Here is a 23691-nt window from a genome sequence, read left to right on the forward strand (position 1 = left end):
CACCATCATCTTTCATTCATTCATTCATTCATTCATTCATTCATTCATTCATTCTATGCAACATGGCGGCTACTCTGCCGTTCACGAGCCAAAGCCCTCTCTTTAGTCATTTGTGACAAATAATGCACGACCTGCAGGTGCATGGGCTCCCCGGCTGTGGACACTGTGGCTCACAGACCCCCCCCACCCCACCCCCCACCCCCCGTCTCCTGGGTGGGTCAGGTTTGGTTAAGTGCCTCCATCCCGGACGCGCCTCCGCCGATGGGAACCCCACCACAGCCTGTTCCCTCACTGCTCTCCCCTGGGCTGGGCTGGTGCCTGGGGGTGGGGCAGGGTCTTCCTGAAGACCGGCCTAGATGGGAAGTAATTAAATATTGACTGCTGTCTAATGGGCTGGGAGCTAATGGACCGGAGAGGCAGTGTCTGGGGAGAGTGGGCTGGGGGAAAAGGAGTGCACGACGTGAGGGCACGTGCTGGGGAGAGGGTAGGGCGACAGGACAGTACAAACTGTGCGTACACAGGGGCTCCGCTGTGTCTAGGGAGAGGAGCAGGACATCAGGAGAGTACACACCGTGCGTGCACAGGGGCACCGCAGCATCTCAGGAGAGGGGCAGGACAACAGGACAGTGCACACCGTGCGTATACAGGAGCACCGCCGTGCTGGGGAGAGGGGCAGGACAACAGGACAGTACACACTGTGCATACACAGGGGCACCTCTGTGTCTGGGGAGAGGGGCAGGACCAGGGCTCGAGTCGGGGTACCACGCAGGAGGACGGCGTCACCCCTTTTATTTTACCGGGAGCTCGATTACTGGAGCAAATGGAGCCACACATTCACTTTTTGGCCTCTCTGGGGCGAGAGGCCAACGAGTGAATGTGTGGTTCCATTTGCTATGGGGTGAGCTAGGGGAGGCAATGAGTCTGATGGTGCAAGCCACCCTTCGTGACGTCACTTCCTGTCGTGACGTCAGCGTCCTCCCACTTCTTTTTTTAGGACTTGTGCCCTGGGCAGGACACCAGCACAGTACACATTGTGCGTACAGAGGGGCCTCTGCGTCTTACGAGAGGGGCAGAACAACAGTACACACCGTGCGTATATAGGGGCCCGCTGTGTCTGGGGAGAGGGGCAGGACAACAGGACAGTACACACCGTGCGTACACAGGGGCTCTGCTGTGTCTGGGGAGAGGGGCAGGACAACAGGACAGTACACACCATGCGTATACAGTGGCACCTCTGTGTCTGGGGAGAGGGGCAGAACAACAGGACAGTACACACCATGCGTACACAGGACTCCGCTGTGTCTGAGGGGAGGGGCAGAACAACAGGACAGTACACACCGTGCGTATATAGGGGCCTGCTGTGTGTGGGGAGAGGGGCAGAACAACAGGACAGTACGCACCATGCGTATATAGGGGCCTGCTGTGTCTGGGGAGAGGGGCAGAACAACAGGACAGTACACACTGTGCGTATATAGGGGCCTGCTGTGTCTGGGGAGAGGGGCAGAACAACAGGACAGTACACACTGTGCGTATATAGGGGCCTGCTGTGTCTGGGGAGAGGGGCAGAACAACAGGACAGTACACACCGTGCGTATATAGGGGCCTGCTGTGTCTGGGGAGAGGGGCAGGACAACAGGACAGTACACACTGTGCGTATATAGGGGCCTGCTGTGTCTGGGGAGAGGGGCAGAACAACAGGACAGTACACACTTCCCAGTGTAAGAATTGGCTTTTGTAGTCTGGTCTGCCCTGTTCCCATGATGCACTGGGCCAGGGACAGACTAATTTGCATACAGCCAGGTTCTGAAACTGGGATGGTGCAATGAGCTAAAAAACGGTGTTGGATCTAGCCCTGATCTCTTGACTGGGTGAGAGTATTCTGCTTAATTCAGAGACTCTGTCCCTCACCACCCCTTGTTGTAAATATTTTTGTCCACCCTAAGCGTGGAAGGGTATACTCAGACATGAGTCCCTTGCTCATTGCACCATCAGGATTCAAGCAAGCCGGGCCGAAGACGGCTGTAATGCCAGAAACCGGTCCCCGGAAGCTTGTTTCCTTCCCAGTGTAAGAATTGGCTTTTGTAGTCTGGTCTGCCCTGTTCCCATGATGCACTGGGCCAGGGACAGACTAATTTGCATACAGCCAGGTTCTGAAACTGGGATGGTGCAATGAGCTAAAAAACGGTGTTGGATCTAGCCCTGATGTCTTGACTGGGTGAGAGTATTCTGCTTAATTCAGAGACTCTGTCCCTCACCACCCCTTGTTGTAAATATTTTTGTCCACCCTAAGCGTGGAAGGGTATACTCAGACATGAGTCCCTTGCTCATTGCACCATCAGGATTCAAGCAAGCCGGGCCGAAACCGGTCCCCGGAAGCTTGTTTCCTTCCCAGTGTAAGAATTGGCTTTTGTAGTCTGGTCTGCCCTGTTCCCATGATGCACTGGGCCAGGGACAGACTAATTTGCATACAGCCAGGTTCTGAAACTGGGATGGTGCAATGAGCTAAAAAACGGTGTTGGATCTAGCCCTGATCTCTTGACTGGGTGAGAGTATTCTGCTTAATTCAGAGACTCTGTCCCTCACCACCCCTTGTTGTAAATATGTGTCTGGGGAGAGGGGCAGGACAACAGGACAGTACACACCGTGTGTGCACAGGGGTTCCGCTGTGTCTGGAGAGAGGGGCAGGACAACAGGACAGTACACACTGTGCGTACACAGGGGCACCTCTGTGTCTGGGGAGAGGGGCAGGACAACAGGACAGTACACACCGTGCGTATATAGGGGCCTGCTGTGTCTGGGGAGAGGGGCAGAACAACAGGACAGTACACACCGTGCGTATATAGGGGCCTGCTGTGTCTGGGGAGAGGGGCAGAAGAACAGGACAGTACACACTGTGCGTATATAGGGGCCTGCTGTGTCTGGGGAGAGGGGCAGGACAACAGGACAGTACACACCGTGCGTACACAGGGGCACCTCTGTGTCTGGGGAGAGGGGCAGAACAACAGTACACACCGTGCGCATATAGGGGCCTGCTGTGTCTGGGGAGAGAGGCAGGACAACAGGACAGTACACACCGTGTGTGCACAGGGGTTCCGCTGTGTCTGGAGAGAGGGGCAGGACAACAGGACAGTACACACTGTGCGTACACAGGGGCACCTCTGTGTCTGGGGAGAGGGGCAGGACAACAGGACAGTACACACCGTGCGTATATAGGGGCCTGCTGTGTCTGGGGAGAGGGGCAGAACGACAGGACAGTACACACCGTGCGTATATAGGGGCCTGCTGTGTCTGGGGAGAGGGGCAGAACAACAGGACAGTACACACTGTGCGTATATAGGGGCCTGCTGTGTCTGGGGAGAGGGGCAGGACAACAGGACAGTACACACTGTGCGTATATAGGGGCCTGCTGTGTCTGGGGAGAGGGGCAGGACAGCAGGACAGTACACACTGTGCGTATATAGGGGCCTGCTGTGTCTGGGGAGAGGGGCAGAACAACAGGACAGTACACACCATGCGTATACAGGGGCACCTCTGTGTCTGGAGAGAGTGGACAAGGATAGAGTGAGATCTGGAGCGTAGCTACCACTGGTGAAGCAGGTGCAGTCGTACCAGGGCTAAGAGCCCTGGGGGCCCATTGAACCATAATAATTGCTATTTGTGATACCCCAATATCGGTCAAACTTGCCATTGTCCATACTTGCAGAAGGGCCTATGACGTCCTTGCTATACCACTCAGTGAAATCACAAATTGAGGCACACCGCACTGGGCCAGAACCAAAATCAGCCACCTCTATTAGGTTCAACCTACCAGCCTCGCTGTCGCCTACTCTCTTCCGGATTCTCTTTCCCTTCCTCTAACTCTCTCTATGCCTCTTGTGTCTGCTGTTATTGACCCGGGGAGCAGCAAAGATACATCGGCCGGCTCAGTAGCCGGCTTCATATGGCTCCAGCCACCCACCCACTCCAGGGGAATTGCCTGATGGAGTAAATGGCCAATCCTGCCCTGACTAAACAACAACCACATAGGAAAGCATGAACATGCAGCTTCTCTCCTCTCTCGCTCTTCTCTTTCTCTCTCTCACAATTTGGTCACACAATAATCCACTTGACAACTAAATCTGAGATTTCTAAGATTTAATTATAAATGTATAAACAAATCGATATAGACCAGCCTCAACATTATCATATGGAGGTATAGAACGAACAAAATGAGTCCACATCTTCTAAAGAGATTCACCCCATATAACACAAAGCAGACAACCAACTCTATAATGACAATGTAAATAACCAGGAAAAATAATTGAGTATTAAAATGCCCCAAATGATTCTCAAAGGTAAGCATGAGCACACTATCTCTCCCTACACTGCCTTAAAGGGACAACCCTAAACTAAGAAGCATGGAATAAAGCTGAAATTAGAAGGGTCTAGGCTGTCAGAGTCTTCCGTAGAAGGCACTCCGACCATGGGTCATGTAGCATAAACCCACACAAGCAGGCGCTTCTCCACGTGAAGTCTTAGGATGTCTCTCCTGTCCCTCACTAAGTTGCAGAATAAGATATCAGTTGTATTTAAGGTAGACAATCTCTAATGACTTTCTCTGGTACTTTTCCATGATTCCGGCACAACTGGATACTTCCACAACCTTTCCCACATTGATAAATTGAAACTTAATCCGTCCTTGGTCATTCTTTTCCTCCTCCATGTGAACTCAACTCCTTGCTCATTGCCGCGTTTCGCCTTGCCAAACCTCGTCTTCTTATACCACGGGTACTCATAGTACGGCCCGCGGGCCGGTGGCGGCCCGGCAAGCCTTCCATGGCGGCCCGCCGACCATGAGACATCCTACCCCTGCTTTCAAAGAGTGTCTGCAAACACTCTGCTGCTCTGTGGAGGCCCGCCGATTCAATCGAGCGAGGCCAGAGTGGAGCTGCAGGGGCGCTAAGAGGAGGAGAATGCACATGCAAACGGTCTTTTTAAAGACCTGGGAGTGCTGTGAAGTGCTCGTGTGGGGGCTGTGTGTCTGTGCGCGCTGGGGAAGCTGTCTCAGCCCGTGACAGAGACAGAGGGAGAGGGAGGGAACGGGAGACCGAGAAATGGAGACAGAGAAAGGGAGGAGGGCGACCGAGGGAGATGGAGTGAGGGAAGGGTATGCTAACCACGGAGAGGCCTGCGTCCTAGCTGCATTTCTCTCTCCTCCATAATACATAACAGAACATGGGACTGATGCAGTCCTCTGCAGTGCAGCCACAGACTCAGAGGCCTACACCTCAAGACACATTAGAAAAATAAAGATGCCAAATAGAGGTGGATATTTAAAAATAATGCCACACGTACGAGCAAAACCTAAAAGTTATTTCCCCCAAAATATAGTGTATCAACGTATTAGTCCTCTTGCTGCAGAAGGCAGGGTTATTCATTTATTTCTACTGTCATCACCAGTCATGCACACACACAATCCCCACACTTCATATTTTTTTCATATCGCCTGTTAACACAGTTTTCTCTTTTCTTCCTTGCGTTGTTAATAAAAAGTAATCTATTCGTGGACTTCAGAGCGACGATATTAGGCCCAGTGACCCGTAGTCCACAGCACGTGTTAGCAGGGACAGCTTAACTCACTGAGCTACACAGCTAAGCAATGACAATGTGGACTGCCTTACGAATTATTCTCTTCATTACTACCCTAGGGAGAATGAAGGAAAGCAGTAGTAAGAGGTAAAATGTAGTCTCAACAACGTGACATAACCGAATCATATAACCAAATCATTATAATGCACAGATAAAGCTATAGAATTAAGTTGGGCAGTCCAGCAATAAAGGACATTAACAGAGGAAACACCAAACCCAGTGTGTTATTGCTTTAGAAATGCTGCTTTGATCAGAAAAACAAAACAATCACTGATGGTGGTGGGCCTTCAAGACAGGCACGCAACACCCATTGGGCTCACCGGGCTTCAACCCCCCCTCCCTGTCGTGTGTGTCAGCCTGGGCTGACACAGCTTCGCGGCTGGCGACATCTAATTGCAGCCGCACCCGAGTACTTCACAGGTCTGTAAAAGACCATTTAAATGTAAATGAGGCTTTTGTTATGTTTTCACCCCTTCTTACAGCCATGTTATGGCTGGAAGAATTAGCCCCCCCCCCAATCTTTTTCAGCCCCCCCCCCCCCCCCAAATTTGGCTCTAGTTGCCCACCTGCTTCAAGATGATATGCTAAAACCACACCATTCAATGTCACCAAAGATCAAGAGGTGGCTATGTCATGTTCATTTAAGCTGTAGGGCACTTGAAGGGAAGGGAAGGGAGGGAGTGAGGGAAGGGAAGTGAGGGAAGGGGAGTGAGGGAGGGAAGGGAGTGAGGGGAGGGAGTGAGGGGAGGGAGTGAGGGGAGGGAGTGAGGGGAGGGGGTGAGGGAAGGGGAGGGGAGGGAAGGGAGTGAGGGAAGGGAGTGAGGGAAGGGAGTGAGGGAAGGGGAGTGAGGGGGGAGTGAGGGGAGGGGTGAGGAAGGGGAGGGAGTGAGGGAAGGGGAGGGAGGGGAGGGAAGGGAGGGAAGGGGAGTGAGGGAAGGGGAGTGAGGGAAGGGGAATGAGGGAAGGGAGTGAGGGAAGGGGGAGTGAGGGAAGGGGGGTGAGGGAGGGAGTAAGGGAAGGGGAGTGAGGGAAGGGGAGTGAGGGAAGGGGAGTGAGGGAGGGAGTGAGGGAAGGGGAGGGAGGGAAGGGGAGGGAGTGAGGAAAGGGAAGGGAGTGAGGGAAGGGGAGGGAGTGAGGGAGGGAAGGGGAGAGAGGGGAGGGAGTGAGGGTGAGGGATGGGGAGTGAAGGAGGGAGAGGGAATAGGGGGAGGGGGAGTGAGGGTGAGGGAGGGAAGGGTGAGGGAGGGAAGGGAGAGGAAGGGAGAGAGAGGGAGGTAGAGGGAAGGAGAGAGGGAGAGGTAGAGGGAGGTAGAGGGAAGGAGAGAGGGAGAGGGAGTGATACAGTCAGAGTGAGTGAGACAGAGGGAGACCGGGGAGGGAGAGAGGGAGATAGAGGGATGGAGGGAGGGAGGCAGAGAGAGAGAGAGAGATAGAGGGATGGAGAGGGAGAGCGAGAGAGAGGTGTGTATGCCGGGTCTGGTAGCTCAGTGGTAGAAGGCGTCTGCTGCAGGGACCTGTGTACAACCTCATGGTCATTTTTTTTAGTTGCTCCAGCCCCGCCCCCTCTCCCACTGACCCCGCCCCCACCGGTGCAGCCCTCGGCCACAAACCACACTGTAAATTTGGCCCCCGAGAGAAAGTTTGTGAGTACCCATGTCTTATACCATGCTATCTAGTAAAAACAAAAACCCTTCTATGATAACTAATGGGGCCTTGTCCACACCTGCAGCAGAAACAAAGTCAAGCAAATACATTCTACATTTAAAGTTAAATACGAATTACATGTTAGACTTTAAACCTGAGCTTGGACTGAATAGTTTCTCAAGACCATGACAATTTATCAGTCTACAGGGTTGCAAAATACGTGCACATGCCTACACAAATAATAAATTCAGCTTCTTTCTATTTGAATAAATTGTAAAGAATTTACGAAGATGTCATTCCAACTTGCACCTGCATTGAAATAATTCATGTTACACATATAATTATTGAAACATTAGTCTGCACATACACATTCTAGTTTATTAACCTCACAATGAGACACATTTTAAACGTTTACTTCTCCTGTCACATTAATGTGTAAATATTACATAGACGTTTATTAGTCACATTCTATGCACACAATTATAAGTCTCATTAATCTTCACATGGAGTACAGTAAATATGCAATACTCCATTTTCCTGCATAACATTAATCACACAGGATATATTCGAGTGCTGACTCCTCGTGATTATGATGCATTCCTACAGTGTCACAGAATTGGATCAAAATTACACCGCTCCAATGCCGACAGGCCATGTCCACAGTATACACAAGCATACAGTGTCTCCCTTGCACAGACTGGTGGTGTCTGCAGACATGGTAGCCAGGTTCACAAAATTATTGGTTGGTGGGCGGGGCTGGGTCAATATGGCCCAATTCTGACTAGAAATTGTGTAGAATTTCAGGTAGGACAGGAATGTGGTGGGTTTACCCACTTGTGAAACGTGAGCAACTTGATCAGGTTAAGACTAGACCATGCTGTTATTTTCATTTTCAAATCTCTGCTCCTCCCCCTCTGACCACACACTTTGACCTCTGCTCACACACTGCACACTCTGCTCACACACTGCACACTCTGCTCACACACTGCACACTCTGCTCACACACTGCACACTCTGCTCACACACTGCACACTCTGCTCAGACACTGCCCCTATGCTCACACACTGCACACTCTGCTTCCTGACACTTCTGTACACCGGTTGTGACTGCTGATCTTTGAAGGTGGTGGGGTGTGATACTTGACATGAAATCCAGCAAGCAAACTCAGAAATTTAGTCAGATTTCTTCTGAGAACAGTTTGAAAAAAAACAATGACAAAGAGTTTGTTTCAAAACTGTTTCCGCCCAAAATTGCTTACAAGCCAATATCTCTGAAAGGGGCAATTGTGAAATAATCCAGCACATTCAAGGTGTCCCAGAAGCCTGACACCCTCCAGGAACATACCCATTTTTTTAAAAACAATTGCGGTACTTTAAGAAACCCTGGGCAGTTAACTCCGGTCGCAGAGTTTGCGGAATTTTCCGCACTCCACATTAAGCGAAGCTCGCGGAGTTCTGAAAAACTCCTCTCCTATTTATGGTCTTTAATTGAACGAGGGCAGGACGCACCTTAGCGTGTGCGGACCATCCCGTTCAATCACCACGGTCCTGACGAAAACCTACAATCTGTTAGTGGTTGAAACATGTAGACCTAATTTTCATTAATCACATAGCACACTACGCTATTTTTAATATTTAATACACTTCTTTAGACACCGAAGCCTTCCTAATTAGGCACAGGTGCCACACTGTTTTTTATGAGGGTCCAAACACTCAAGAATAAAGTCTTGTTATGAGTAGATTTGGCCCCTTTTTAACACACATATTATTGTAACTCTTTGCACATATAAACAAAAAAACCTGCCCCACTGTAATCAGGTGTCGCAGCACACCCTATGGGCATTCGGCCTATGGGGTGGGACTCCGATGATGAAGCATGTCACCAACCAGGTTGGTGAGTGAGGGGTCTTCTTCAAGGACATGCTTTGTCCTGTTACTGGTTGGGGCATACTGTGCTAACCTTAGCTTTACGCTCTAGATACAGAAAATAATATTTTTTCTGTTTCTCCTCCTAGGGGGTACTCCTTCATTGTTGCTACACTTCAAAGTATGCCAGGCCTCCAAAGCTATAAGAATGGCTTGGGTGGCAAACTCTAGTGCTGTAGTGGGTCCCATTAGAGTTTCATGTAACCACTAGAATCTATCTTGGGTTTCCACTGGACGAATGCAACATTGTCCAAAATGCAAATTCTTCACTGGAACCGGTCAACTTGATGTTTCACTGGAGGCAGTTGGGTAGTGAGCAAAGAAGGAGATGACGCACACACACACATATACTACACACTTAAAAAAACAGACATTACCTCACAAAGTACACAGACATGCTGCTTCCACAAGAATAAAACAAAAACTTGCAAATGGAAGTACATACCTTGCGCACACATTCCGCACCTGATACGTGAAGCTACGGAAACAAAATATAAAAACTCTACAGACAGACAATATAAATTTACACGCACAAACATATTTGACAAAACAAGCTTCCACATACTATTCTCAGAGTAATTAATGAGTGAATAGCACATTTGTAAAGCTCTAGAGGACCCTCCTGGGGTATTAGTATTTTGTTTATGTTTGTATAGCGCACATAAGACCTCAAAATGAGGAATCCCGTCTGATCCATTAGAGAAGAAATAAGACAAAGCCTGCTATATATCTATCTCTCTAGTTACATGTTAAGGTTGGACAGGTATGTTGTTTAAATTTGAGGACATTCTTATGTGGTCTCCAGTAGCTTGGAACCTTGTTCCACGCCTTTGGGGTTATCACTGATAGATATCATCCGCCCTCCCGTTCTAACTTTATTAAATTTGGGGATGATCGCTGGTGCTGGAAGGAAGACCTCAATATTCAGGATGGTTTGTATCTAGTAAACAGTGAAGTCATGAAATCCTTCCTTCGACTGTAGATCGATTTACGGAATAGGTAAAAGTGCCTTATAAGGCAACTCTTTCTGGTTGGGACGCAGTTAAGTTTGTGCAGATGGCTGGAGACCAAGGGGTTCATTTACAAGCCCTTTGCGACACAGGTGCATCACGTTTTCCTATGTTAAAAGTGACGCACTGGTGACGCAAGGGGCTAAAAATCAGCCCCTACGTTTCTTCTGCTCAACTGGACTAATCTGGCTGCTGCATTTGGACTACTTGGAGTCTCTAAGTAGTGTATTTTGGGAGACCAAAAAGTAATGGGATACCATAGTCCAAATTTGAAAATTAATGCGCAAAACAATTGTGATTTTAGATGTAACTGGAAGCAGAGATAACATTTTCCGACTAATTCTTAATAGACACATGCAGGTGGACACCAGTCTGTTTATACGCAGTGTGAAAGAGACGTTCGAGTCAAATTAGACTCCCAATTTGTTTTCTAAAGGATTTGGTATTGAGAGAGGCCCTGGTGTAGCGGATCACAATTCTTGGGTCAATATGGCCTGATTACTACATACCACCACTTCTGCTGTTTACGCAGTCAACCGTAAGTGATTTTTTTTCTTCTCCAGTTAGACATTCCTGCCTTGACTCCAAAACTGCTGAGGATAACCCTTCAGTCTTAGAATAAGTTGTGTCTCATCTGCATATGCGAAGAATCTAAAATCATATGCACCAATCAGCTTTGCTTGAGGGGAAATGTAAAGATTAAACAACATGGGACTCGGTGCAGAGCCTTGTGGAACTCTTACCGTAATGGATTTAGTGGGGGCGAGAAAGTTACCTAGCCACATGGTTTGTGTGCATTCTGATAGAAAAGATGAAAACCATTTGAGTGTATCCCGATACCCCCAGACCTGTCAGTCGTTCTATCAGCAAAGAATGCGAGATGGTATCAAATACGGCTGACAGATCGAGAAGGATAAGAACTGCTGTGCCCTCAGTATCTAAGGTTTAACGGATGTAGCTTTGTGACCTTCGCTAATGCTTTCTCCATACTGAGACTTTTTAAAACCCGACTGAGCCAGGTGCAGAAGGTGATTTTCCCCCCAAAATGCACAAAATAGGCTATTTACCACTAATTCAGTCATTTTCCCTACCATGGGATGCCAAGAACTAGGCCACTAGTTAGCCATTGATTAAGGGTCCACAATGAATATGTCAGAAGTGGTATCCTTCCAGGAAAGTGGAACTATACACACCTGTAAAGACGAGTTACAAAGTTCTGAGAGGACAGGGCTCACGGTTTCAGTTACTTTTTTAAGTGAGAAGCTAGACATGCGTCTACGGGTGAATAAGATTTGCTCATCATTCAGATTTTAAGAAAGTCTTCCTCAGTTGCTAGGTGAAATACTGATTGGTTCTACCCGGTCAGTGGGACCGAGAATGGTTCTGAAGTTGTATTTCTTATTCACACCAAATTGTACATATAGTCAAACAATCAATCTATCAGTCATACAGGGTACATACAGGGAGGAAGGCAGGCAGAAGCCACATGAAAATTTGGCTTGTTGTATGCCCCAGGTTCCAACAAGACATAGAGTTGAGCCAGGCTTCGGGCTCGAGCTTTCAGTGGCTCGCCCACCTCTAACATTCAATGATAACGCAAATCGACGCAACACAGACTTTCCTACAGAGATTAGTACATTCACAGACTTCCCTACACAGATTAGTATGCTCGCAGACTTCCCTACAGAGATTATTAAACTCACACTTTCCTACACTGATTAGTACACTCACAGATTTACCTACACAAATTAGTACACTTGCAGACTTCCCTACAGAGATTAGTACACTCACAGACTTAACTACACACATTAGTAGAGTGACAACCTTTCCTACACAGATTAGTACACTCACAGACTTTCCTACACAGATAAGTACACTCACAGACTTTCCTGCAGAGATTAGTACACTCACAGACCATCCTACACAGATTAGCACACTCACAGACTTTCCTACACAGATTAGTACACCTACAGACTTCCCTACAGAGATTAGTACACGCACAGACTTTCCAACAGAGATAAGCACACAGATTAATACACTCACAGACCTTCCTACACACAGGGCCGGACTGGCCATAGCGGGCACCGGGCAATCCCCCGGTTCGCCTCATGAATGGGGGCCGGTTTTGGGCCCCTGGGGGCCGTTTTTGTTTCAGGGCCGTTTTTGCAGCAAAATCGGCCCTGTACCAAAATCGGCTGAAAACTGGCCCGGCAAAGAGCTCGGCGGCACCTCCAACCCCCCTGAGTGGGGGGCTGGCCGATCACTTTGCCAGGGCCGGTTGTGGTACCCTGTCCGGCCCTGCCTATAACAGATGAGTACACTCACAAACTTTCCTACACAGATTAGTACACTCACAGACTTTCCTGCAGAGATTAGTACACTCACAGACTTACCTACAGAGATCAGTACACAGATTAGTGCACTCACAGACTTTCCTACAGAGATTAGTACACAGATTAGTGCACTCACAGACTTTCCTACAGAGATTAGTACACAGATTAGTGCACTCACAGACTTTCCGACAGAGATTAGTACACAGATTAGTGCACTCACAGGCTTTCCTACAGAGATTAGTACACAGATTAGTGCACTCACAGGCTTTCCTACAGAGATTAGTACACAGATTAGTGCACTCACAGACTTTCCTACAGAGATTAGTACGCAGATTAGTACACTCTCAGGTTTTCCTTTACCGATTAGTACACCCGCAGACTTTCCTACAGAGATAAATACACAGATTAGTACACTCACAGACTTTCCAACACAGATAAGTACACTCACAGACTTTCCTGCAGAGATTAGTACACTCACAGACTTACCTACAGAGATCAGTACACAGATTAGTGCACTCACAGACTTTCCTACAGAGATTAGTACACAGATTAGTGCACTCACAGACTTTCCTACAGAGATTAGTACACAGATTAGTGCACTCACAGGCTTTCCTACAGAGATTAGTACACAGATTAGTGCACTCACAGACTTTCCTACAGAGATTAGTATGCATATTAGTGCACTCACAGGCTTTCCTACAGAGATTAGTACACAGATTAGTGCACTCACAGGCTTTCCTACAGAGATTAGTACACAGATTAGTGCACTCACAGACTTTCCTACAGAGATTAGTACGCAGATTAGTACACTCGCAGGTTTTCCTTTACCGATTAGTACACCCACAGACTTTCCTACAGAGATAAGTACACAGATTAGTACACTCACAGACTTTCCTACACAGATACGTACACTCACAGACTTTCCTGCAGAGATTAGTACACTCACAGACTTACCTACAGAGATCAGTACACAGATTAGTGCACTCACAGACTTTCCTACAGAGATTAGTACACAGATTAGTGCACTCACAGACTTTCCTACAGAGATTAGTACACAGATTAGTGCACTCACAGACTTTCCGACAGAGATTAGTACACAGATTAGTGCACTCACAGGCTTTCCTACAGAGATTAGTACACAGATTAGTGCACTCACAGGCTTTCCTACAGAGATTAGTACACAGATTAGTGCACTCACAGACTTTCCTACAGAGATTAGTACGCAGATTAGTACACTCGCAGGTTTTCCTTTACCGATTAGTACACCCGCAGACTTTCCTACAGAGATAAGTACACAGATTAGTACACTCACAGACTTTCCTACACAGATAAGTACACTCACAGACTTTCCTGCAGAGATTAGTACACTCACAGATTTACCTACAGAGATCAGTACACAGATTAGTGCACTCACAGACTTTCCTACAGAGATTAGTACACAGATTAGTGCACTCACAGACTTTCCTACAGAGATTAGTACACAGATTAGTGCACTCACAGGCTTTCCTACAGAGATTAGTACACAGATTAGTGCACTCACAGACTTTCCTACAGAGATTAGTATGCATATTAGTGCACTCACAGGCTTTCCTACAGAGATTAGTACACAGATTAGTGCACTCACAGGCTTTCCTACAGAGATTAGTACACAGATTAGTGCACTCACAGACTTTCCTACAGAGATTAGTACGCAGATTAGTACACTCGCAGGTTTTCCTTTACCGATTAGTACACCCACAGACTTTCCTACAGAGATAAGTACACAGATTAGTACACTCACAGACTTTCCTACACAGATACGTACACTCACAGACTTTCCTGCAGAGATTAGTACACTCACAGACTTACCTACAGAGAACAGTACACAGATTAGTGCACTCACAGACTTTCCTACAGAGATTAGTACACAGATTAGTGCACTCACAGACTTTCCTGCAGAGATTAGTACACAGATTAGTGCACTCACAGACTTTCCTACAGAGATTAGTACACAGATTAGTGCACTCACAGACTTTCCTACAGAGATTAGTACACAGATTAGTGCACTCACAGGCTTTCCTACAGAGATTAGTACACAGATTAGTGCACTCACAGGCTTTCCTACAGAGATTAGTACACAGATTAGTGCACTCACAGACTTTCCTACAGAGATTAGTACGCAGATTAGTACACTCGCAGGTTTTCCTTTACCGATTAGTACACCCGCAGACTTTCCTACACAGTTTAGTACCCATTGACTGGCTTTTGCTTCCCAATTGGGTGCGCCGCTGCGCCATTACAAGTTAAACATGCAGATTCATTTAATACTAAATGTACATTTGGGCGGATTTGTTTAATGTAAAGATGTGGAAGTTGTTTTAAAGCACGAATCTGTAGACCAGTTTAATGCATGTGAAAACGATGAAGTGTAAATTAAAAATATGTAGGTGTAGGAAGTGAAATCCAAGTATATTTCCAAAGTAAGAAACCAGGAACAGGTGATGTAGGAAACAGGATTTATTCCATACGAATGACCCACGACAGGACACATGAACAGCAGGGCAGTAACTGAATATCAAGCAGTGAACTGAAAGATGCACCTTAACAGTTCCAGAATATAGAGTACAAATATATAGAGTACACAGATACATACCTTCCATAAAGAAGTACACTCTCTACAGTAGGTTCATATAATGAGCGGGAAATTACCTGGAAGGCGTATGGGAAAATATTGTTATTCTTTAACAAAAACAAAAAGTTGGACTTTAGTTAAAAATTAAATATTCGTGAAAATATGTACATGTATTAAATATGGAGTTGTCTGGTGCACTTATTGCTATCTGGACAAGCTGCAGAGCCTTCACTACCAAAGGATACCTATAGGTGTCACTAACGCCTTTCTTATACGGGCACATCACAGCGCTGTCAATAGCAGTCAGTGGTTTGAAAACGCTTCTACAGCACCCAGGCCTTTCTGGTTCTGGTGAGACGATTGTCCTTAGAGTTTTCAAAATGGCGCTCAAAAGAGGCGTTTTAAGTTCTCTGATTTAGCGAATTCTAGAAGGACTTGTAGACAAGGTCCCTGATTTTACAAAACGACATGGAGGTGGCTAGTCAGGCAGAATAGGTAGATGGCTGCCATGCGGCCCAATTTTATGCATTAACATTTAAATAAAGCCAGTTCCTTTTAGGTCTCGCCTGTCGATGCGCATGCGCATCGAGCAAGCGAGACTATAGGGGCTCATCCAGACTTTATCTAACTTGCAAGGAATCGTGGCGATTCCTTGCAGTGCCCGTGACTTTTAAGCTCAATGCGCATGTGCATTGAGCTTAAAAGCGCGTGCACAGCCGCCCGCATTCCTCCGACACCTTTGAAGTGAAGCTTAGCTTCACTTCAAAGGCCCGGCTTCTTCACACCCACATGCCGCTCTGCCCCGCTCCGCCCCCTCCCCTGAGTCATCCTGCCTGCCCCTTCCCGCCTTGTCGTATTTCTCCTCCCCCCTCCCCTCTCTTCCCTCCGTCTTGTCTTTTAAGGCACAGACCGGCAAAACACCATTTGTTACAGTGCAGTTCATCCAACGGTGGAAGTGACTAGCAAGCACTTTTCCTCTGGCCCAACCCTGTAGATCTCTGTATTGGGACTTTCAGGTTTTAAATGTTCTGTCCGTGATAACGAATTTGTTGTTTTTCCCTCTTCATTTTGCTCATCAGACACACTTTGGGAGATGACAGGCGAGTTATGTCGGCCTCCTCCCTTTACCCGTCCCCAGCTTCTTGTTACAAATCCCACACTACATTGCAGAAGCGAGCCTACACTGCATCCTTGGCCGTGCGCATTAAATGCGACTCTGTTTTCACTGTGGAAAGGCCTCAGGGTGCATATTTTTGTAATTAAGCCTTAACAGCAGAGAAACAGATTAAAGAAACAGCCAAAGTGCTCCTTGCCTTTCCCGCTCTCGTCCACTCCTCCCTCTTGCCCGCATGCGCTCCCTTTACCCGTCCCCAGCTTCTTGTTACAAATCCCACACTACATTGCAGAAGCGAGCCTACACTGCATCCTTGGCCGTGCGCATTAAATGCGACTCTGTTTTCACTGTGGAAAGGCCTCAGGGTGCATATTTTTGTAATTAAGCCTTAACAGCAGAGAAACAGATTAAAGAAACAGCCAAAGTGCTCCTTGCCTTTCCCGCTCTCGTCCACTCCTCCCTCTTGCCCGCATGCGCTCCCTTTACCCGTCCCCAGCTTCTTGTTACAAATCCCACACTACATTGCAGAAGCGAGCCTACACTGCATCCTTGGCCGTGCGCATTAAATGCGACTCTGTTTTCACTGTGGAAAGGCCTCAGGGTGCATATTTTTGTAATTAAGCCTTAACAGCAGAGAAACAGATTAAAGAAACAGCCAAAGTGCTCCTTGCCTTTCCCGCTCTCGTCCACTCCTCCCTCTTGCCCGCATGCGCCATTTTGGCCAAATGCTGCCAGGAGTGAAGTCCTTAATAACCTCGCCCCTCCCCAAGTCTTGTAAGCGCCCCCACCCCCTTCAAAACTTATGGCTGGCTTTCATCTTAGTACATTGTTCCCAAGGATGCTGCGCCAGGCAGGAGGCGAGGAAACTTCTGTGCAGAGCTGGGAAATGTTCCCACCTCAGAGGAGGAGGAAGTGGTGCGAGCCGCCGGGTCCCCAGCACCCCCGCCGCGCGCTTCCTCTCAGCCTTCCTACGCGCCCGCTCCCTCTCAGGTTCCTCTTGGGGAATCTTCAGACGTGGTTAGATGTCTGGGCTCAGTGCCCCTGATCCTGTTCCCACCCGCACACAGCCACCTCCTCAGCTGCAGGCCCGGAAACCTTGCTCCAGCTGCTGTCTATTACTAACATAAATGTCTGACAGCGAAGAGCAGGCCAGAGACATCATTAATAGAAGAAAAAAACTGAGCGATTGAGCCATGTGTGTAGGCAAGTGGAGAGGAAACGGCACAAAAAGGACATTAAAGTGAGCGAAGTCTTTCAGCCCTTACACTTACTTTGTGGACAGATTTTATGTTTCCAGTAATGCCAGTTGCCGGATATGACTGTGATGAAATAGAAGCAGGGTCGTACTGGGACAAAAATAGGCACCAAAATAAAATTGGCTCGTGTAGCGAATCCGACAGTGGCCCATATTTATATATCAGGCCAGTTTTGAACTTGTAAAAACATGCTATATGGCTATTTTGCAAGGTATAGGACTGCATTCATTTGTGTTTGCTGCAGTTGCATTCCGAATAACAGATTGCATGGTGATGACAACAACTCCTGCCAACTGGATATCTCATGTTCCCAATTTGTGGGTAACATACCACTAGTGGGATAACCGCTTTTCTAAGATCCTGCATGGCTTGTAATGCACATTTGCAAGCATGCGTGACTTTCGACAACATACTATATAGACGTGTGTTGTGCATGACTTCTCACTTTCTCCATTTCCTTTACTTTCTGCCCAATGGTGCGGGCTAAAGCTGCTTCTTTCATGTTCAGAGCCTGCACGTCACGGGGCGCTGACCTGTCTGACTCCATCTTTACCTCTTTAACCTGGACCCCCTTTGCTGCTGTATTCAGGGTACACGGTCTTCAGAAAGTGACACATAGTTTGTAGGAGACGATCCTTCAATGCAAAGTGTTATATGACCGGCGTTTTTCACAAAGCTGCTCCTATTTCACACTCCCCAGTCTCACGTGGTACACCCCTCCTACCAGCCTTAGTGGTACTCAACCCATACCAACCCCAGAGATCTTCTTGCCATTCCAGCTTCGCGCGGGTTCTCTGTCCTGCCACTGTCCCAGTGCGTTTCTACCCTGGGAATGCCCCACCGTGCGCCGGTCACAATATCTCACACAGTTCGCACCTTGCTGTCTCGCTGTGGTGCTCTCTCTGCCCTGCAAATCTCTGGCCGTTTTCCCGCTCTATCAACTCCCAGTGGTATTTATGCTATAGCCCCCTCCTGTGGTATTTCTGCCCCCCATAGCTTTGCGGTCCCTCACTCACCCTCAACCCCTCACCCTCACTCACCCTCACCCTCACTCACCCTCAACCCCTCACTCACCCTCAACCCCTCACTCACCCTCAACCCCTCACTCACCCTCAACCCCTCACTCACCCTCACCCTCACTCACTCACCCTCACTCACCCTCACTCACCCTCACCCTCACTCACCCTCAACCCATCACCCTCACTCACCCTCACCCTCACTCACCCTCAACCCCTCACCCTCAACCCCTCACCCTCACCCTCACTCACCCTCAACCCCTCACTCACCCTCACTCTCACTCACCCTCAACCCCTCACCCTCACTCACCCTCACTCACCCTCAACCCCTCACTCACCCTCAACCCCTCACCCTCAACATCAACCCCTCACCCTCACTCACCCTCACCCTCACTCACCCTCACTCACCCTCACTCACACTCACCCTCACTCACCCTCACCCTCACCCACCCTCACTCACCCTCACCCTCACTCTCACTCACCCTCAACCCCTCACCCTCACTCACCCTCACCCACCCTCACTCACCCTCACTCACCCTCAACCCCTCACCCTCACACAGTGGAATAGGTCTCGGAGCATTTGAGTTAGAGCTTTTAGAAATGTTTATGTTTTTTTTTTTTAATTCTTTAGCATTGGCTACAGGAAACAAAAATGCTAAAGATTTACAAAAAAAACCATAAACAATTCTAAAAGCACTAACTCTAATGCTGCGAGACCTATTGCATTTCCAATGCTTGTTTTTCATGTCAACAATATTTGCATTCTGGGACTTGTATGTTCACTCTTCAATGTAAACAACTGCAGTATGCAAGGTTCTGTTGGCTATAAAGCCACAAGTCTAACAGATGTATGCGATTTAATGGAAAAGCAAACACTGAGAAACCATTTGGAGGAAATAACTTCATGGAAAACAAATTTCAAGGAAAGACAATCTGAAATACAAATAAATCAAAAATGAATCGGAACATTTTTAATGATTTTAATGAAAAATCCAAAATTACATTACACTTGCTTGGAGTTCAGAGCTAGTCATGGTTTCAGGGATGGGTGATGTTCAGGGGTGATGAGGGTTTTTAGGGGTCAGGGGGGGAGCGAAATTCAGGCATAGAAAGGCGTTTCTAGGGTTCAGGGATGGGTGAGGTTTAGGGGTGATGAGGATTTTTCGGGCAAACACAAGGAGATGATGGATGGAACGCTGAAACTTTTCAGACACTCACCCCCAGTCACAGATCTGGGTTGAATCCATCATCATTCTTTAGCTCACTACGCCACCTCAGTTCAGACCCAGCTATAAGCAAATCAGTCTCACCCTGTGCCTCATGGGAACATTCCAGACCGAACTGCCAGCCATGTCTTCCCTGAACTGGAAACAAGGATTATTAGAGACCAGGAATGGGAAGCATTTATGGGTGGTGAGTTTTTTTTAGGTATCAGGAATGAGTGGGGTTTGGGGGTTGGTGAGGTTTTATTTTAGGGTTAACGGATGGTTCGAGTTTTGTTTTTTTAGGGTTCAGGGATGTTAGAATGTAGGGTTTTGAGAGAGCTTTAGGGTTAACATGTAGACAGAGATACTTTTTAAGATTCAGTGATGGATAGAGTTTAGGGGTGGTGAACGATTTTTAGGGTTGAGGAATGAGTGGAGTGGAGTGGGTGAGATTTATATGCAAAACGAGTTTTAAGGGTCCTGAATGGGTGGAGTTTAGGGGTAGAACTGGCTAATAGGGTTTAGGGATTGGTGAAGTGCGGGCGTGGTGAGGGGTTTTCAGTGTGTGGAGATGGATGGTGTTTTTGGGTTGTGAGGTGGTCAGGAATGGATGGTGTTTAGGGGTGGTGAGGATTCAGCAAATCAAAAGCATCCAAAGTACTTTTTTGACAAATTAAAATATGTAAAATCCAGAATAATGTCCCCTGAAGTAAAGCACTGAAATAAAAACCTGAGACGAAAATGTTTCTCAAAGTAAAACCTGAAACTAATCCTTATTTTACAATTACACCTTAAAAAATAAGCATGCAAAAGCAAATTATGAAAAAAGACACTCTATCGAACAGTTTCAATAAAATGGTAAATACAATTAATTCTTCAAATTTTTATAAAACAGTTAGGTGAAATGGTTTCTCAGTTATGTTATTCTATGAAATTGTTTTTCTATGAAATCATATACATCCCAATCTAATATGTCACACAGGGCCCATAAAAATGCATGCAGAATTGGGCAGGACCATTCACTTGCTTGACAGTCTCTGGCTCCTCCCCAGACTTGCCACACTTTTAGAGTGAATGGCCCTTTTGGAAAATCTCTTGATTTACCTTGTAGACCAGTCCGCATAGTCCCTCCACTATATTTAGAGTTAATGATTAGGCTGTTTCTCTAGTGATCCTGTGCTCACCATGATGCTCTCTCTCTTTCCACAGGTTATATTGAGCACTGCATCACCTCGACCCCGTACAAGAAAGGGAAGGCGCCGGCTCTACGCTCACCATCCCCCGACCCCCTCTACACTCCACCGCACGATGACTTCAGCGAGCCGGACAGCCCCCACTCCAGCCTCTCGGCGGGCTACTTCAGTGGTGAGGCGGCTGTCACGGACAGCTACTCCATGGACTCCTTCTTCATCAGCGATGGGCGGTCAAGGCGGCAAGGCAGGAGCCCAGGGTGCGGCAACCAAAGGCACGCCTGCAGTGAATGTGGGAAGAGCTACGCCACCTCCTCCAACCTCAGCCGACACAAGCAAACGCACCGGAGCCTGGACAGCAAGATGGCGCGCAAATGTCCTACCTGCAACAAGACCTATGTGTCCATGCCGGCCTTAGCAATGCACCTACTGACGCACAACCTGAAGCACAAGTGTGATGTGTGTAGCAAGGCCTTCAGTCGGCCCTGGCTACTGCAGGGGCACATGCGCTCGCACACTGGCGAGAAGCCCTTTGGCTGCGCGCACTGCGGCAAGGCCTTCGCCGACCGCTCTAACCTACGCGCCCACATGCAGACCCACTCGGCCTTCAAGCACTACAAGTGCAAACGCTGCGAGAAGACCTTCGCCCTCAAGTCTTACCTAAACAAGCACTACGAGTCGGCCTGCTTCAAGGGCTCTGAGCACGAGTGCGTTGAAGAGAATTAATGCATGCAATAAGAAAAAAAAGACATTGAGTTTGAGAGATGGGCATGGGGGAATGGTCAGGCAGATGGATACAGAGAGCGCATCCCTCTGGTAGTGTTCCTACTCCTTTCCGTTAGACACAGGGTACCTGGGCCTAGGGCGACAGAGCAGTGGGGTGAGCCCTGGCCCGTCCTTTCTGAATCCTGCCTCCATTCTGCACCGGTCCACCCCATAGGAGCATGCAGAACCCCGAGACACTTCCCTCCTCTCACAGCACTTTTTTGGACCTCTTCTGGACCCTTACCTCATTTAGGTATTCTACAGTGGGACAATTCAGCACTTCCTTCGTTTTACCCTGACTCCCCTTTGGCAGGTGGCACGTTCTCATGATGGAAGGCCTCAGGCAAGAAATCCTGTTGACAAAAGGGCTCCAGGAATATGTTACTGCCAAGGGAAGGGGTTTATGTAGCCATTCGTCCAGGGCAAGGGGCTTCCTGTTTCATACTTAGGGGGAGGCACTATGGACAGGGTGTGCTCAAGTGGCAAGGCCCCAACTAGAATATTTTATAGCAAATAGTTATAGGCACGATATTTAGAGAAGCCAGAATAATTTTCTCATGTTGACTATTTAGATTATGTATTGCGGAGGGTAGGGGAGGGGGACGGGGGGACATTCTTGCATTCCTTTTAAAACTTTAGCTCATCCACCCACCCACCAACCAACGGAACCTCTGCGGAATTTTATGCAATTGTATTGCTACTCCATTCTGAGAAATGACTCTTTTTCCCTAGTCTTCCTATGCCCTGCAGCTTGCAGGGCTGAAAACACGTGGACTGTGACACCGCAGCAGTATTCCAGACTTTTGCGCGCTTCAGGGAAGCGTCAGCAGGCCGCCTTACGCGCCAGTGGCCTGCTGCCGGCGCAACGCAGTGTTTACCGAAAACTCATTGTAATCGCCATGTTATTTATTCTGTTTGTTTCTGTAAGGACGAATATTTATTTTCTAAGTTGCCAATTTTACCCCGTGGTGTCCCCGAGGTTGTGCCACGGAGGCTGGTCTGTGCCAGGTGGATAGGACCTGATATGGTGAGATAGGGGGGCGGTGCAAGGTGTGTGTGGGAGGGACCCCATCTAAAATCATAGCTTCCTAGACCCCCAAACTTGAGTGTCTGTGGTAGACTGAGCAGGGTGGCCGCCACATGGATGTCCTTCCAGCCCGGGGGTTGAGGGGATGCTTAAGTTTATGCTGCCACATTGCGCTAGTGGTGGAGTATGAAAGCTTATATATGCAATAAGAAAACTGTAGCTCTCCCTTTGCCCCCTCTCATGCCCTTACCAACAGTTCTACCCAGTGGGCCTTTTCAGGCAAAGACGTGGAGAAATTGAATGTATTTTATTTAATAGGTAACTCCCTCCATCAGAACAGTATTCCACTTCCGGAACCCATTGTAATTTTGCTGAGCTCCCGGTGAGGTGACCAGAACTATGGGGCACTGCAGGAGGTTGCCCATCTTCCATATCTGGACACAGTTCAAGGTCACCTCTGATTGATGGGATTGTGAAGAGTGCTATTACCTGTGCATTTTATGGGGTAATTCCTGCTTGGGTTTACTCTAGGCTCACCCATCCCTCTGCCTCTCACCTGTGGTGCTACTTGTACCAGAGAATGTATACCTACAAGGTTGGTGTTTCTGGATTGTAGTTTTAAATTACACAATAGAAATATGCCCTCCTAGTCAATGTTGGGTAAAATCGCACAGTGGAAGGAAATCCTCTTCCTGACACAAGGTCATATGAGCTCCCCTTATGTGTAAAGCAGGGTTCTCCAAAGTCGGTCCTGGAGGGCCGGATCCATGCCAGATTTTTAGCATATCCCCATTTAGATAAATGTAGTATCAACAGACCCCTCTAGAACTCGGATAGCAAGCTGATGACCCTTGAAGCATCTCTTACTGGGATGCAAATGCAATAAAGTGATAACCTCCGGCACCCTGGCTCATGTCCACCAAGACTCCAACCCCCGGACATACAACCCCCTATCGTAGGTCCCAGG

The 23691-nt window shown here is 48.0% G+C and overlaps 1 protein-coding gene across 1 annotated transcript in view; it reads left to right on the plus strand.

Annotated features, from left to right (window-relative positions):
- Nucleotides 1–23178, plus strand: part of SCRT2 (scratch family transcriptional repressor 2) — a 44059-nt gene extending 20881 nt beyond the window's left edge. Inside the window, exon 2 of the mRNA XM_078651723.1 lies at nt 20952–23178. Coding sequence (XP_078507849.1) covers nt 20952–21658 — 707 coding nt within the window. The 3' untranslated portion in view covers nt 21659–23178. The remainder of the gene's footprint in view (nt 1–20951) is intronic.
- Nucleotides 23179–23691: the final 513 nt, after the last annotated feature.

This window comes from Lissotriton helveticus, chromosome 7 (genome assembly GCF_964261635.1).
Source record: "Lissotriton helveticus chromosome 7, aLisHel1.1, whole genome shotgun sequence".
Taxonomy (NCBI): domain Eukaryota; kingdom Metazoa; phylum Chordata; class Amphibia; order Caudata; family Salamandridae; genus Lissotriton; species Lissotriton helveticus.